General features: G+C 39.4%; 1 protein-coding gene and 1 long non-coding RNA gene across 2 annotated transcripts; both read right to left on the minus strand.

Annotated features, from left to right (window-relative positions):
• Positions 1-301: 301 nt before the first annotated feature.
• LOC120191546 (oligopeptide transporter 4-like) lies at positions 302-3,462 on the minus strand. Its single transcript, XM_039194487.1, has 6 exons — positions 2,912-3,462; positions 2,682-2,779; positions 1,738-2,316; positions 1,402-1,654; positions 1,127-1,309; positions 302-1,039 (listed from the first exon to the last, which is right to left on the minus strand). The coding sequence occupies exons 1-6, from the start codon at positions 3,434-3,436 to the stop codon at positions 413-415; spliced, it is 2,265 nt and encodes a 754-aa protein (XP_039050418.1). The 5' UTR covers positions 3,437-3,462; the 3' UTR covers positions 302-412.
• Positions 3,463-5,864: 2,402 nt separating this feature from the next.
• LOC120191487 lies at positions 5,865-6,359 on the minus strand. Its single transcript, XR_005522698.1, has 3 exons — positions 6,335-6,359; positions 6,163-6,237; positions 5,865-5,977 (listed from the first exon to the last, which is right to left on the minus strand). It is a non-coding gene; the product is annotated as an uncharacterized LOC120191487 (long non-coding RNA).
• Between the last annotated feature and the right edge of the window lie 8,652 nt (positions 6,360-15,011).

Genomic DNA, 15,011 nt, shown 5'->3' on the forward strand with positions numbered 1-15,011 from the left:
ATGTTTTTCTTTATCGTGTGACCATTTTTAGAGACAGATATACATTTAACCCATAGATATTATATATATAAATTATAAATACACATATATATACATACATTGGAAAATGACCATCCAGCTCAGTTCGTAGAGCATAAGGTTCTTAACCTTGGGATCGTGGGATCGAGTCCCATGGAGGTCATTTCATAATTTGGAGTTCTCTGCTTTCAATTTGGTGTTGGGGACAGTCTACTATCTTACCTCCCCTTACCCCATTACATATGGAAATAAGGGTCAACTAATTTAATATACATACATACAAATACTCGTTAAGCTTGAGCGAATTTTCGATTCTTAAAGTCTTGCTGATACCTTGTAAACATCAAGTAATAAGGTAGCAGGTTCTAACAGAGTACAAGGTCAAACATGAAGCTTAAAATATGGGGCACCCATCGACTGATATCCCCTTAGAAGTGGGGCAAGTTGCTAGATCACAGTGCTCGGGTACAACATGGGGACTGGCACCCCACCAGTTCAAACCCTTATCCTCAACCCCCAGTGCGATATAAAGCAGCACTGTCATGAATGCTACCCCTGCGTCCAATGCTGCCGACAGAATGTAGTTATACCTCTGCCACCATTGCTTTCGATACCTGAATACGAAGAAGTTGAAGATAGTTCCAACCAGAATCCAGGAAGTATAGTTCAATGGTGATGCCGGTGGCATGTTGCCGGTTGCGCCTAAGAGCACTGGCAGATTGATAAGGGGAATCCATGTCTGACTGGGAAATGCTTTGTGCAAAAGCCATACTACAACTGGTCCCAAAAGTCCTCCTAGGAAGAACCAGTTAAGTGTAGAGTACTCCCCATGTGAGCCGAAAATTCGTCTCGGTCCAACCAAACCCCAAATAACTGATGCATCGAAAAAGACTTTATCGCCCGGGCATGTCCATGGACTATTTGCTGGGAGAAGAGATTTGTGGCATATGTTCTCAACGGAAGAAAGAAGCCACCAGGCTACGCCAAGGTTTACTGTTCCGGCTAACATGGTTCCAATGAACTGAAATGTAAATGCATCAATGAAAGAATTAAGAGAATTATGCAAGTTAATACAGAAAAAGAAATGATCTATAATAAACTATAATACCTGAACCAAGAACATTGATCTTGGAGGGATTTTCATGTAATGACCGAGCTTAAAATCACTAAGAAAAGCCACTGCCTGAGCCATGCTCATGTACCCATACGTCTTGAAACAGACATTGGTTATTGGTTGTCCAGGCAATATTCCTCCCATTATGTACTCTGTAATGATATTCAGCCCTGGTGTCTGCCGGGGAAAAACATAAACATTCATCAATCAAGTGTAAATTTTTATGAAAATTATCCTTGTGGATAAGCAAAACTGCCATCTTAAATTACTTGATTTGTCGTGGCTGTTATAATGCTGATAGGCAGAGTGAAAAAGAAGGCAAGCGCAGCAGCAAATATTAGCCCCCACCAAGGCATTTGGACATCCTTTTTAAAGAAGATGCATAGTGCAAGACCGACAAGAATGGACACGGCAAGAAGCGAATAAAACCACCATGAAGGTATGTCCTTGTAGTTTCTCATCAACCTCGTATGAACATCGGCCTTTTCCCTCGAAGAAGCTCGATATCGACTATAAATTTCCCTGTAATCAACACGGTTCTTACTAAAGATGAGCATCAAATGGAACAATGAAGTTTCCTTCTGAAATAGCTAAACAATTTTTACCTTCCATAGAACAAGGCCACATGTGTTACTGTGGAAGCAATAGTGGCGAACCCAAATCCATAGGTGACGGCAAAGAAAGTGCTCAAATGGACACTCCCTAACTTCTCATACTCCGACACATTGAGCTCAAGCTTGTTGTTAACTATTGATGAAACGTTATACAACTGACCTTGTGCGGTGAACAAGTCTGATGAAAATATGGGAAACGTTTTCGCTTTGTAAAGGTTTAGCCCCCAGTAAGATACTGGCATCACAAGGTATATTATCAAGGCATACCCAATGAAGACGTTTACAATGGCGAAGAAGGGAGAAACAAGTGGGCTAAACAAGAAAGAAGCAACGGTCGTCCAGTCAAGTGTGAAGGCCCCTATGCCGAGACCACTCATGCCTGAGCCGATTTGGTGGGCTGTTACTGAATGGGGGAAGGCTAAGCACACCAAAGATATGCTTTGCAAGGTTTGGAAAAGGTAACCTGGAAATACATACCAGCAGAAGCTACATATTAATGCAATCACAAAGAATTTCGACCGTGATATGCGGCGCTTGCCATCAGTGTTTTCTTCTTTTTCATGCAAAGTCCTGGAATATCAGCAGCCGAACAATGTTAAACAATGAAAAATTGTGCAATATATATGCCAGTTCTCTCCTTCCCAGAGATAAATACTGAATGCCTTGAGCTGAAATGTCAAATGAGGTCAAAAAACGAATAGGATAAACTACATGTTTAGTACCCTAAATATCACTTTTGTTTTGGTTTAGTTACCCAATTATTTTTCTTAGTCATTAATAACATATTATAGCTGCTCAAACTCAAAACTTATAAAAATGATAACGTTACTTTTAACTATTGAGATCGTTTGATGGATATAACTAGATGAATTAAAGCTTCAGAATATTCATATATAATATATATACGTAGGGAGATCATACTAGGTACTAGGTACCTGAATAGAGAAATTTGAACAAGTGTAGAGGGCCACCACATATGCGCCGGCTCCACCACAAACTTCCTCAGTATCCCCGCCCAACCATATCCCATAACCTGCATTTAAGAGACCACGACATTTATCAGATAAAACGAAAGTTATGCCATTTATGAGAAATTCTCAATTCTCATTCTTAGAATCATTTATACATGATTAACATGTAGGATTGAAAAGTTAAGTAACCCGACCTGTGTAGTAATGATAAGAAGCCAACTAGACAAGAAAGAGATGCTCCTTCCATAAAACGCTTTGATAATGGTAACAATACCAACAGCATAAACCGTACCACTTCCGAAAGCGCTCCCAGCATTAGCGAATATGGTAATCAAAACATGCTCCTTCATGTTGAACGGTCCGGGGTTAAGCGAGAACTCCCTTGAACCAAACCCCGGCATACGAAACTTAGTCGTGGGAAGAGCCGAAGCCATGAACCGTCCGATGGGGAGAGTCGCCACCTGGACGGTGATTTGGGTGATGACGAGCGGCTCGGTTCGGTAGCCAAAAAACTGGTTCAAGAAGGAAAGAAGGATGCATGAGAAAAGACCCAAGAACCACATACGGAAAGTCCATACTGGGAGTGAAGGGTCGTCGGTGTTGGGCACTGTTAGACGAACTTCTTCTATCGGAGACAGCTCGCTTTCGTCGATAACGGCATCCTCTTTCACCGCTTGCTCAGCCAGTTTTGGCGATGCTTCAATTTCCAGAGTTCCCATTGTCAGCAATAATCAAAACCAAAGAGAAAAAACAAAAACTTTTTATTCCGTAGAGGGAATGTTTTGCTGGAATCTTTACTGGGTGTTTTATGTATCTTACTCTCCTATAAATAGAACCTCTATGTCCACTAAGTTGTCCCCAATAAATGCCCACTTTTGTTGTGTGTTATTAGGTTATTTATAATTAACCATTTCTCTTTTTTATTAATAAAGCTAATTTTGAGAAAAATAATTATTAGATAAGAAATAAAAATAAGGTCAAATTCTATATAAAATAAGTTATATATTTATTTTTTATGAGTTTAACTTTCTACTATAATTTGTTTTTTTTAAAAAGAAAATTTGATTTTTTTAAAAAGAAAATTAGCTTTGACGATATGTATTTTTAATTCTAGAACTGCATATTTTGAGGTCAATTTCTTGGACATCGGGCCGGGGAAGTTCTTGGTCTTACTTTTGTTTGAAGATGATTCCAATATTATGTGACAAAGGATTGTGTAAGTTTGTTTAATTCCATAAATTGACTGCTGTTTGTTTTTTTGTTATAAGATGATATAGGGATAGTTTAAGAAAAGAAAATTTAAATTAAAGCTAAAGAAAAGTGCGATCGAAAATGTTATAAAATTTATAATATTTTAAGTTGAAAACAATCTATAATATTAATTTTTAACATTTTTCGGTTGAAAACTTATAACATTTTCTGTTGACAACCGAAAATGTTATCTTCTTCATAATATTTTTTGCTTAACTGAAATGTTAGAAGAGTTAATATTTTAAGTTTCGTTCATCCTAAAATATTATGATTTTGATAACATTTTAAGTCGTATTTATTTCGTGTTGTTTCTTAACCTTAAATTAGGTTGTTGTACAACAAACTATCCTTAATTATTAAAGTTACAAAATAGTAGATTAATAATATAAAGAACATTAATTTGGAAATAAAAGAAAATAAATAACGAAAGAGAGTCCGTTTCGTCCCAAAATTACCGATTATTTGTCACTTTTTTTTTATATGATAGTGGGAGTAATCACTCACCTGTTCATGAACGTAGCTTATACGTTGTAAATTACAATACAATACAAAATTAGCGATTTTGTTTCCGCGCGTTGCGATAATCTACAGTAAATTAAAAAAAGATTTTGTTTCTCTAAAAAGATAGTATCCGCGCGGACGTGTCGGAGACACGTATGACCACGACCACGACCACGACCACGACCACGACCACGACCACGACCACGAGACGGCGGCGGCGGCGGCACGCGAGAGTCCCCCTTGTTCTCTTTCACTCAACAAGGAAATGGGAAATCCAAGCCTTAAATACACTTCCATATAGTGTTTCCAATACTATGTGGGATTGAGCATTACTCAACACTTCAAAGAAAATATAGCAATTTTTGTAGCATGTTTCCTACTTAATACATATCTAAAAATATTAAAACATTTTATCATATTAAAACTATATGTATAAGTTTGAATTGAAATGTAGATATCTACAACTCTTTTAATTCTCTTGATAAAATGATAAAATGTTTTAGATATGGATTAAGTGGGAAACATGCTACAAAAATTGCTATATTTTCTTTGAAGTGTTGAGTAATGCTCAATCCCACATAGTATTGGAAACACTATATGGAAGTGTATTTAAGGCTTGTATTTCCCATTTCCTTGTTGAGTGAAAGAGAACAATGAGGACTCTCGCGCGCCGCCGCCGCCGCCGCGTCTCGGGTCGTGGTCGTGGTAATACGTGGTCGTGGTCGTGGTAATACGTGTCTTCGACACGTCCGCGCGGATACTATCTTTTTAGAGAAAATTCTTAAGAAACAAAATCTTTTTTTTTTTAATTTACTGTAGACTATCGCAACGCGAAATGGAAAATCGCAACGACACTGTAGACTATCGCAACGCGAAATGGAAAATCGCGTTGCGATTTTCAACTATCGCAACGCGAAATGGAAAATCGCAACGCGATTTTCAACTATCGCAATGCGAAATGCAACGTGAATTTGCAATAGTGGAGATCGCAATGCGAATTAGATATCGCATTGCGATTTTGTTGGTCATTTTCGCAAATCCAAAAAAAGTTGGTCAAAATCGTATATTATCTGGGATTTTTGGTCACTGAGGTTATTTTCTCTATTAATAATTAGATAGTTTAGGCCGGCATTCATATCAATCAAGAAAACTCTATTTGTTCATACAGCATGATTGCAACATATAGTTTCATTCAAGGAAACAAACTATTGAATCAAACCAAAGAGCTTTAGAAACATTAACACAGAAAGTAGAAATTTACAAATAAATACAACATATATATTCCCCTCTCTCTTGGGTGATGAAGAGGAGCTGGGGGAGGTGTTAGGTAAGTAGTAACGTCAACCTCACGGTTGAACTCCTACATGTATATCAACTCAAAGTACTGGCGATGTTAAAGGATCAGCGTCTTTTACTCCTAGATTTGGTGATCCTTGATTTACTTGATTCATTAGGCGGTTCCGGTTTCCAAATGATATCCTCAAGGTTGCTACAAATTTCTTGTAAAACTGTGAGACAAAGATGCATTGTTTATGTCGGAATCCGAAAACAAATGAGTTTAGAGAAAGATTATGTTCAAGGGGGGAGGTCGACCCGTACGGGCATGCCAAGAAACTGAGTAAAAATAGAATGTTAAAAGCAGATTACTTGATCAAACAACACCTGGGGTGTGAGTGAAACAAGGTAAACTAACCTTTAGGTATTCTCCTGCATCACCGGCTGCTTTTTGCAGATCTACCATCAGAAACGTGGGAGCAACCTCGAAAACCTTCAAATTCCCGAGAACAATCAGAGGAATGGGGGAGGAAAAAATATTAGTTAGAAGCTAAAGAAGAATTCAGCAAGAGTTGAGATCAATAACCTACTTCGAGGATAACTGAAAAATTGTAACAACTCGAAAATTTTTAAAAAAATATTTAATTAAGTAAATTGGCGAAATTTGAGGATTTAATTGAAATTTTTAAAACTTATAGCCTATTTTAAAAAGTGAAGGGAATTCAGTGACCAATCACTGAATATTTCCAAAGAGTATCGGCAAGTTAAAGTCTCGACTTTTTTTTATCACCTTCGTCGAAAAAATCTTAAATTTATCACTGATCGTTGCTCGGTTTTCGACACCTCCCGCACCATCGTGTTCCTTGTATCGTTCTGGGTTCGCCGGTGTCATCCTTTGTCTCCGTAGAAGGCAGCGTGACGAGGTGAAGCGGTCAAAGTTTTCGATTTGTTGAAATCGAGCTCTCCGCCGTTCAAAAATTTGAACCGAGCTTTGTAAGTATATCAAAATCGCTCAAAATAATTTTTAGGAATTTTTCCGTGAATTATACACTGCCGGAAGAGCTCTCACGCACCGTCACTGTGCGTGGGGAAGGTCAAAATGACCGGTTTTAAACCAGTTTGACCGATTCCAACCCGACCCGTTGACCGTTGACCGAGTGATATTTTAGTAATTATTTTTAAAATGATGATATTTTGGTAATTATTTTGAAAATGGTGCTATTTCGTAATTTTTTTAAAAAAGTGATAATTTTGTAATTTTTTTTTAAAAATGTGATATTTTCGTAATTAGTTTTAAAAAGGTGATATTTTAGTAAATATTTATTAAAAGGGTGATAATTGTGTCAAATGGTTGATCATATGTTGACCACCTTTGACCAGAACTTTGACCGGCCATTAAACGGCCGTTAATCTTTTCCGAATATACCTATCCTGACATTTTTCGACGTTTTGAATCCGTTTTTGGGGTCCGTTTCACCAAATTCGAAACCCGAAAGTCTCCAAATCGTCAGTCAAATCCGTTGACTTTGATTTTGACCAAGAATTCAAAATTTCGAAAGGTCATACTTTATGTTTTTCGACGTCTTGAATCTGATTTCGAAGTCCGTTTTGCCAAATTCTGACCCAAAAATCCCCGAATCGAGCATGTGAACCAAAAAAGGCTTAGTATTTTAGTATTTTGATTATTTATTTGAGATTTAGTTAAGGAATTGATTCAGTAAAATATTTTATGAAAGTACTTGTCACCCCCTAGACCCGGCCTATGCGTTTCGACTAAGTCTAGTGGATCACATTATGATTATTAAAGACATTTTTCGAAACCGTTATTCCATCAATATAAAATCACATTATAAATAACATGAAATTATAAACAAATTATACTATCAAAATCCAACTCGTAAATATAGTACCAATAAATAATAATTTAATTTAAAACACGTCTTCAAATTCAATATCACAATAAACCGAGCAGTATTAGCAAAAGAGTTATCATTATAAAATCCGATATTTTAAAATAAGGTCCATGTCACCAAAATAAAGTCAACTTGCCAGATAAAAACATTACAATTTGATTTACTTCAAGAGATATGTTGATCCTCCAAGTGCTCGAACCAAGGTATCTAACCAACAGTATCTGAAAGGGGAAAACATTTTCAAAAGGTGAGCTAGGCTCAGTGTGTCCCAACATTTCCATAAAATCACAATAGGTACAAATCATAGTCCAGTAATCTCACAAATTCGTAAAAGAGTTTAACTTTTTGAAAATCATAGTTTAAACCCTTTTCTGGTACACCATCAGTAGTTCCCAAAAGTATTTTTCCATATAGCTTACTTTATGCACATAGCAAAAAGAAAGCCGACTTAAGGATAGGCTATGATGCTTGTATCCTTAAGCCCAAGTCAATAAGTCCATATAGCTTACCCTAAGCACACAGCAAAGGAAAGCCGACCTAATGAAACATCTTGGGGCCCTCAAGAGTCACATTAGGCCCAGTTAGCTTGATCAGAGCTATTCCATCGTAATTCAATTCCAAAATTCAATTGCACCGTGACATAAATTCCATAAATCCAAAAACATGGTAATCATATACCATTTCAAAACAAAAATTAGATAGCAGCCATATTCCATAAATTGTCACATTAAATTGGTGCATCCATAAAACAATAACCAATGAATTCGGTGTACCACATATTAAAACCAATAAAACAGTTCAATAATAAGTAGGGAACACACCTCGACAATAGGTTCAAATAGCAAATTTACTGATTGCTGGTTTCACCACGCTCTGCTACAATTTTCGAACGGGTGAATACTGGCACACGTGGTTTAACTGATCTAGAAGAGCTGGGTCGAGCTGTCGAACGATCCGGAGAGTCTCTTGTACCTTCAAACAATAATAATCTATCAGTATCAAATCCTATTTAATTGTTCAAAGCTAGTATTCTTAAGTATATAAGCATTTTTCGAGTTTGACTATCAATTTGGGGTATTTCGAGTCTGAATTTGGCCAAACGGATTGCGGCAACAGAATCAGGACGTCGAAAAATATAAAGTATGACTTTTCGGAAATTCAGATCTTGGTCAAAGTCAAAGTCAACCACTTTGACCGTCGATTTGGAGACCTTCGGGTTTGAATTTGGCGAAACGGACTGCGGAAATGGATTTGGCACGTCGAAAACTATCAGGATAGGTATACTCGGAAAAGATTTACGGTCGTTTAAGGGTCGGTCAAAGCCATTTTAAGTTGTAGTCAAAGAAAGTCAACTCGAAAAATATAAAGTATGACTTTTCGGAAATTCAGATCTTGGTCAAAGTCAAAGTCAACCACTTTGACCGTCGATTTGGAGACCTTCGGGTTTGAATTTGGCGAAACGGACTGCGGAAATGGATTTGGCACGTCGAAAACTATCAGGATAGGTATACGGAAAAGATTTACGGTCGTTTAAGGGTCGGTCAAAGCCATTTTAAGTTGTAGTCAAAGAAAGTCAACGGTCAACGGTCACGGTCAACGGTCGGGCCGGGTCAACAGTCGAGTCGGGTCAACAGTCGGGTCGGGTCAACCAGCAGCTCACTCTCCCTGCGGCGGCGCGTGCGGCGCGTGAACAGTGCCACGGTGTCGGAAAATTCCTGGAAAAATTTCTAAAAATTATTTTGAGCGATTTCGAGATACTTACAACGATCGGTTCAAATTTTTGAACGGCGGAGAGCTCGTATTTCAACTCGGCCGAATCTTTGACTGCTCCACCTCCTCACGCGCCGCCGTCGACGGCGAACAAGGTTGACACCGACGGACTCGCAACGACACAAGGAACACGATGGTGCAGGAGGTGTCGTAAACGGAACAACGATCGGCGGTGAATTTAAGTTTTTCCCTGATGCTAAAAAAAAAAACGACGATGCTTTGACTGAAAATTCCCGACGTTTGACAGCGTTTCACTTCAATTAATTTGAAGGGTTTGTTCCTCGCTTGATGATGAACACAACGGTGGTTTCAATTTTACGATTGGACGTCGAACGGCGTCGGAATCGGGCTTGGAAGTAAGGGTACGAGAGAAGGAAAATTGAGCAATTCTCAATTGTGTTTTCTGATTTACAATCAGAAACCACGCTTAAATTATAAGCCTGCCGACACTCCTTGGAGGAATTCAGGGCTTGGTCCCTGAATTTCCTTCAACTTATAAAATGGCCTATAATTTTTTATAAATTTTAGTTCAGTCATTAAATTTCACCAATTTCACAATTAATCCAATTCAATTAAATATTTTTTGTAAATATTGGGTTGTTACAATTCTCCCCTCTACAAGAAATTTCGTCCTCGAAATTTACCTTATGAGAATAGTTGAGGAAACTGAGCCTCCATTGACTCCAATGTCTCCCAGTAGCTTCTGAGGGGCCTCGATTACTCCACTGAACTTTGACCATTGGAATTCGCCTATTCCGAAGAACTCTTTCATCTCTTTCTAAAATCTGAATGGGCTCCTCCTCATATGACAAATCCGGTCTCAGCTCTACTTCTTCAACCTGAATAATGTGACCTGGATCTGGACGGTATCGCCTTAACATAGACACATGAAAAACATCATGAATACGACTGAGGTGGGAAGGCAACTCAAGCTGATAAGCAACAGGTCCAACTTTCTTCAGAATACGATACGGCCCAATAAATCGTGGACTCAATTTACCCTTACGCCCGAATCTCAATACTTTCTTCCACGGTGAAACTTTTAAGAAGACCTGATCACCAACCTCAAATTGTATATCTTTCCTTCTCTGATCTGCATAAGACTTCTGCCTATCAAATGCCTCTTTCAAACGGTCACGTATCAATCTGACTGTGTCCTCCGTCTCTCGCACTAACTCAGGTCCCAACGTTTTCCTATCACGCAACTCAGTCCAACAGATCGGAGTGCGACATTTACGCCCATAGAGTGCTTCATAGGGTGCCATACAAATGCTGGTCTGATAACTGTTATTGTAAGCAAATTCAGCCAAAGGCAAAAATTTCTCCCATCTACCATGAAAATCGATTACGCATCCCAGCAACATATCCTCAAGTATCTGAATCACTCTCTCAGATTGACCATCAGTTTGTGGGTGAAAGGATGTGCTATAATCCAATCTTGTTCCCAAAGCCGTATGTAGCGCCTTCCAAATCTCGAAGTAAATCTCGGATCTCGATCAGAAATAATAGACAATGGAACACCATGCAATCTAACAATCTTTGAAATATACAATCTTGCCATCTTGTCCAAAGTATAATTTACTCGCACATGAATGAAGTGAGCTGACTTTGTAAGTCTGTCAACAATCACCCAAACTGATCTTTTTCGAAGGAGTCATAGGCAAGCTAGTAACAAAATCCATAGTAATACGCTCCCATTTCCATTCAGGAATCTTAATAGGCTGTAACAAACCTGATGGATGTTGATGTTCTGCCTTAACTTGTTGACAAGTCAAACACCTCGCTACAAATTTGAGATGTCCTTCTTCATGCCGATCCAATGATACCTCTCTCTCAAATTCCGATACATCTTATCTCCACCGGGGTGCATAGCATATGGACTACTATGAGCCTCAGTAAGGTAGTCTGTCTCAACTCAGCATCATCAGGCACAATACCGACCTTTGAAGCATAGAACTTCATCCAGGTCAAGGGCGTCTGAGCTTGTCCCCTGCTCTACTTGCTCAAAGATGGGAAGCAAGGAGCTATCAAAGGGCTGCTTAGCCTTGATCTCAACCAAGGGACTCAAAGCATCCGCTACAATGTTAGCTTTACCAGGGTGATAATCAATCACACAATCATAATCCTTCAGAAGCTCTAGCCAGCGCCGTTGTCTCAAATTAAGCTCCTTCTGGGTCAGGAGATACTTTAAGCTCTTATGATCCGTGAAAATATAACACTTCTCTCCATAAAGATAGTGTCTCCAAATCTTCAAGGCAAAAATCACTGCTAACTCCAAATCGTGAGTAGGATAATTACACTCATGAGGTCGCAGCTGACGGGATGCATAAACCACCACTTTACCTTCCTGCATTAAAACACAGCCAAGTCCTGAGTGTGAAGCATCACTATACACTGTAAAATCCTTCCCGGACTCTGGTTGAATCAACACCGGTGCTTGAGTCAAAACCGCCTTTAATTTCTCAAAGCTCTCCTGTTGTGCCTCGCCCCAGTCAAACGGCACATTCTTCCTTAACAACTTTGTCAAAGGAGAAGCAATGATCGAGAAGCCCTCAACAAAACGTCGATAATAACTAGCCAAGCCCAAGAAACTGCGGATCTCAGATACGTTCTTAGGTCGTTTCCAATTCATAATAGCCTCTATCTTGCTGGGATCAACCTGAACACCTCGCGCAGAAATAATATGCCCCAGAAACGACACTTCTTGAAGCCAAAATTCACACTTGCTTAGTTTGGCATATAGACGATGCTCTCTCAAAGTCCGCAGAACGATCTTCAAATGCTCGTCATGCTCTGCCTCAGTACGAGAATAGATCAGAATATCGTCAATGAAGACCACCACAAATTGATCCAAATATGGTCGGAACACCCGATTCATCAAATCCATGAAAGCTGCAGGAGCATTCGTCAAACCAAAATGCATCACTAAGAATTCATAATGACCATATATAGTGTGAATAGCCGTTTTTGCAATATCTGATCCTTTAACTTTCAATTGATAATACCCCGAACGAAGATCAATCTTAGAGAATACAGTAGCTCCTCGCAATTGATCAAATAAATCATCAATCCTGGGTAGTGGGTATTTATTCTTGACCGTCATCTTGTTCAATTTCCGATAGTCAATACATAATCTTAGCGACCATCCTTCTTTTTCACGAACAGAACGGATAAATCCTCGATCGAATAATTCTTGTAATTGGACTTTCAACTCTTTAAGTTCCCTTGGAGCCATACGATAAGTGCTATAGAAATAGGTGACGATCCCGGATAAGTCTCAATCTCGAACTCTACCTCTATCAGGAGGTAACCCAGGCAACTCCTCCGGAAAAACATCAGAAACTCGCTAATGTACGAATCTCCTCGATCGTGGACAATGCACCCTTGGTGTTCAAAATACAAGCAATGAAGGTCTCATATCCCTTTCGATCATACGATCAATTTCCATATCGCTGAAACTATTGGAGAGATAACCACGCCGTTCACCAATTAACACAACAGTCCGACCATCTGAAGTTTCAGAGTAGCCCGCTTGTATTCGCAATCCAGCTTTACCTTGTGTTTATTCAACCAATCCATTCCAAGAATTAGATCGAACTCCTCTAAAGGAAGCTCCATAAGATCAGCGAGAAAAATTTCTCCCTGAACCTCGAGAGGACAACGCCGGAATACTTTATTCACTAATACCGCTTGTCTACTGGACTTGTAACTGTAACAGTATTTTCAGTGTTCTCGATCGGAATCTGAAGGTTTCGAGATACTGAGCTCGATACATAGGAGTGAGTGGAACCATTGTCCAATAATGCAAAGTATGGGGTAGAATAAATAGTAAATGTACCTGCAATAACCTCAGGCTCATCTCTGTCATCACGACGTCTAGTTGCATAAACCAAAGCTGGTGTCTAGCCTCAGAAGCTGTTGGCCCTCTATTTTGCTGAGGTCGGGCTATGTCTGTCATGGACGCTGATCCTCGAGTCTTTCCTTGACTATGATCTCTAATTGGGGTCTGTATTGTAGTCTGTGAACGCACAGGAGTTTGGGTAGTGGTCTGCTCAAACGAAACTAACTGAGGCAATCCCTCCGATAATGACCCACTAATCCACACTGATAGCAAGACCCATCTTACGACACTCTGAGTGCTGTTTACCACAATACTCACAAAGGGGCCATTATAATACGACGAGGAAACCGCCTCGACTGACAGCTAAAGGTGAGGATGCTGCAGGCCTGAAACGTGTATGCTTCTCTGAGGGGCTGAAGTACGAGTCCTCTTTACGGACTGTGCTGATGACTCCATCGGGCCTGAAAATTTTTAGATCGATCTTGATCAACACGCTCTCTACCAGAAGCGAAACCTCCACCTCTTCCGCATCTTTGGCTCTGCCCACCAGCACATCAAATATCTTCCTGATGGGTTACAACTTGCCTACGCAGCTCGTATCTGAGTCCAAGGGCAAATTTACGACATCGATCTCTCTACGTAGGTACCATACTGAATCCATACTTCAGCAATTTCAGGAACTTGATCTCATATTCAGAAACAGTCATGTCTCCCTGAACCAGGTCTTGAAACTGTTGTCGTCTCTGAGCTAAGTAGCGCTCTACCAGAAAATGACTCCGAAAGCGATCCTTAAAGAAATTCCAGGTCAAACGATCGGTAGGAACACTACTGGTCACTGACTCCCACCAAGTGTAGGCATTACCGTCTAACATTGCTACAGCACCTAGATATCTCTTAGTTGAGTCCAAACCCAACTGATCCATGCATCTCTCTGTATCCTGGAGCCAATCCTCAGCTTCAGTAGGAGCTCCACCAATCTGTCCCCCAAAAGTTCTAACTCCATTGGAAATCAACGTCTGTGAAATAGGAACCTCAGATACAACACCAGTAGCTCTAATGCTCTCTGTATAACTGCAGAAACTGGCTACTAAAATTCTCATCCAATGCAACTCCAGTAGACTCTGACTCAATATCGGTCGCTCTATGATCGGTGTAGTCATGCCAATACCATCGGTAGGTGGCATATTCGTTGGTGTCGTAGGAGCAGGATCACTATTGGAGGTGGAGGATCTACTCGTCTCATCAATCGGATCTGCAAATCTAGCTACTCGACCTCGTCCACGACTAGTTCGACGACCACGTCTAGCACTCATTTTGGTAGATCTCGAGATTACTACAGAAGATAAACTAAGGTTAGATAAGCACTTGGAGTCTCGAACATAGTTAAAATCTTAATAACTTTGTGACATGGCCTTAGTACTCGTTTTGTAAATATTTCAAAACTGTATTTTCAATGTGGACTCATACACAGTCCGAGGGTTAAAAACCAAAAGCTGATACCAATAAATGTCCCCCTAGACCCGACCTATGCGTTTCGACTAAGTCTAGTGGATCACATTATATTATTAAGACATTTTTCGAAAACCGTTATTCCATCAATATAAAATCACATTATAATAACATGAAATTATAACAAATTATACTATCAAAATCCAACTCGTAAATATAGTACCAATAAATAATAATTTAATTTAAAACACGTCTTCAAATTCAATATCACAATAAACGAGCAGTATTAGCAAA

This window comes from Hibiscus syriacus, unplaced genomic scaffold (genome assembly GCF_006381635.1).
Source record: "Hibiscus syriacus cultivar Baekdansim isolate YM2019G1 unplaced genomic scaffold, ASM638163v2 tig00116970_pilon, whole genome shotgun sequence".
Classification (NCBI taxonomy): Eukaryota; Viridiplantae; Streptophyta; class Magnoliopsida; order Malvales; family Malvaceae; genus Hibiscus; species Hibiscus syriacus.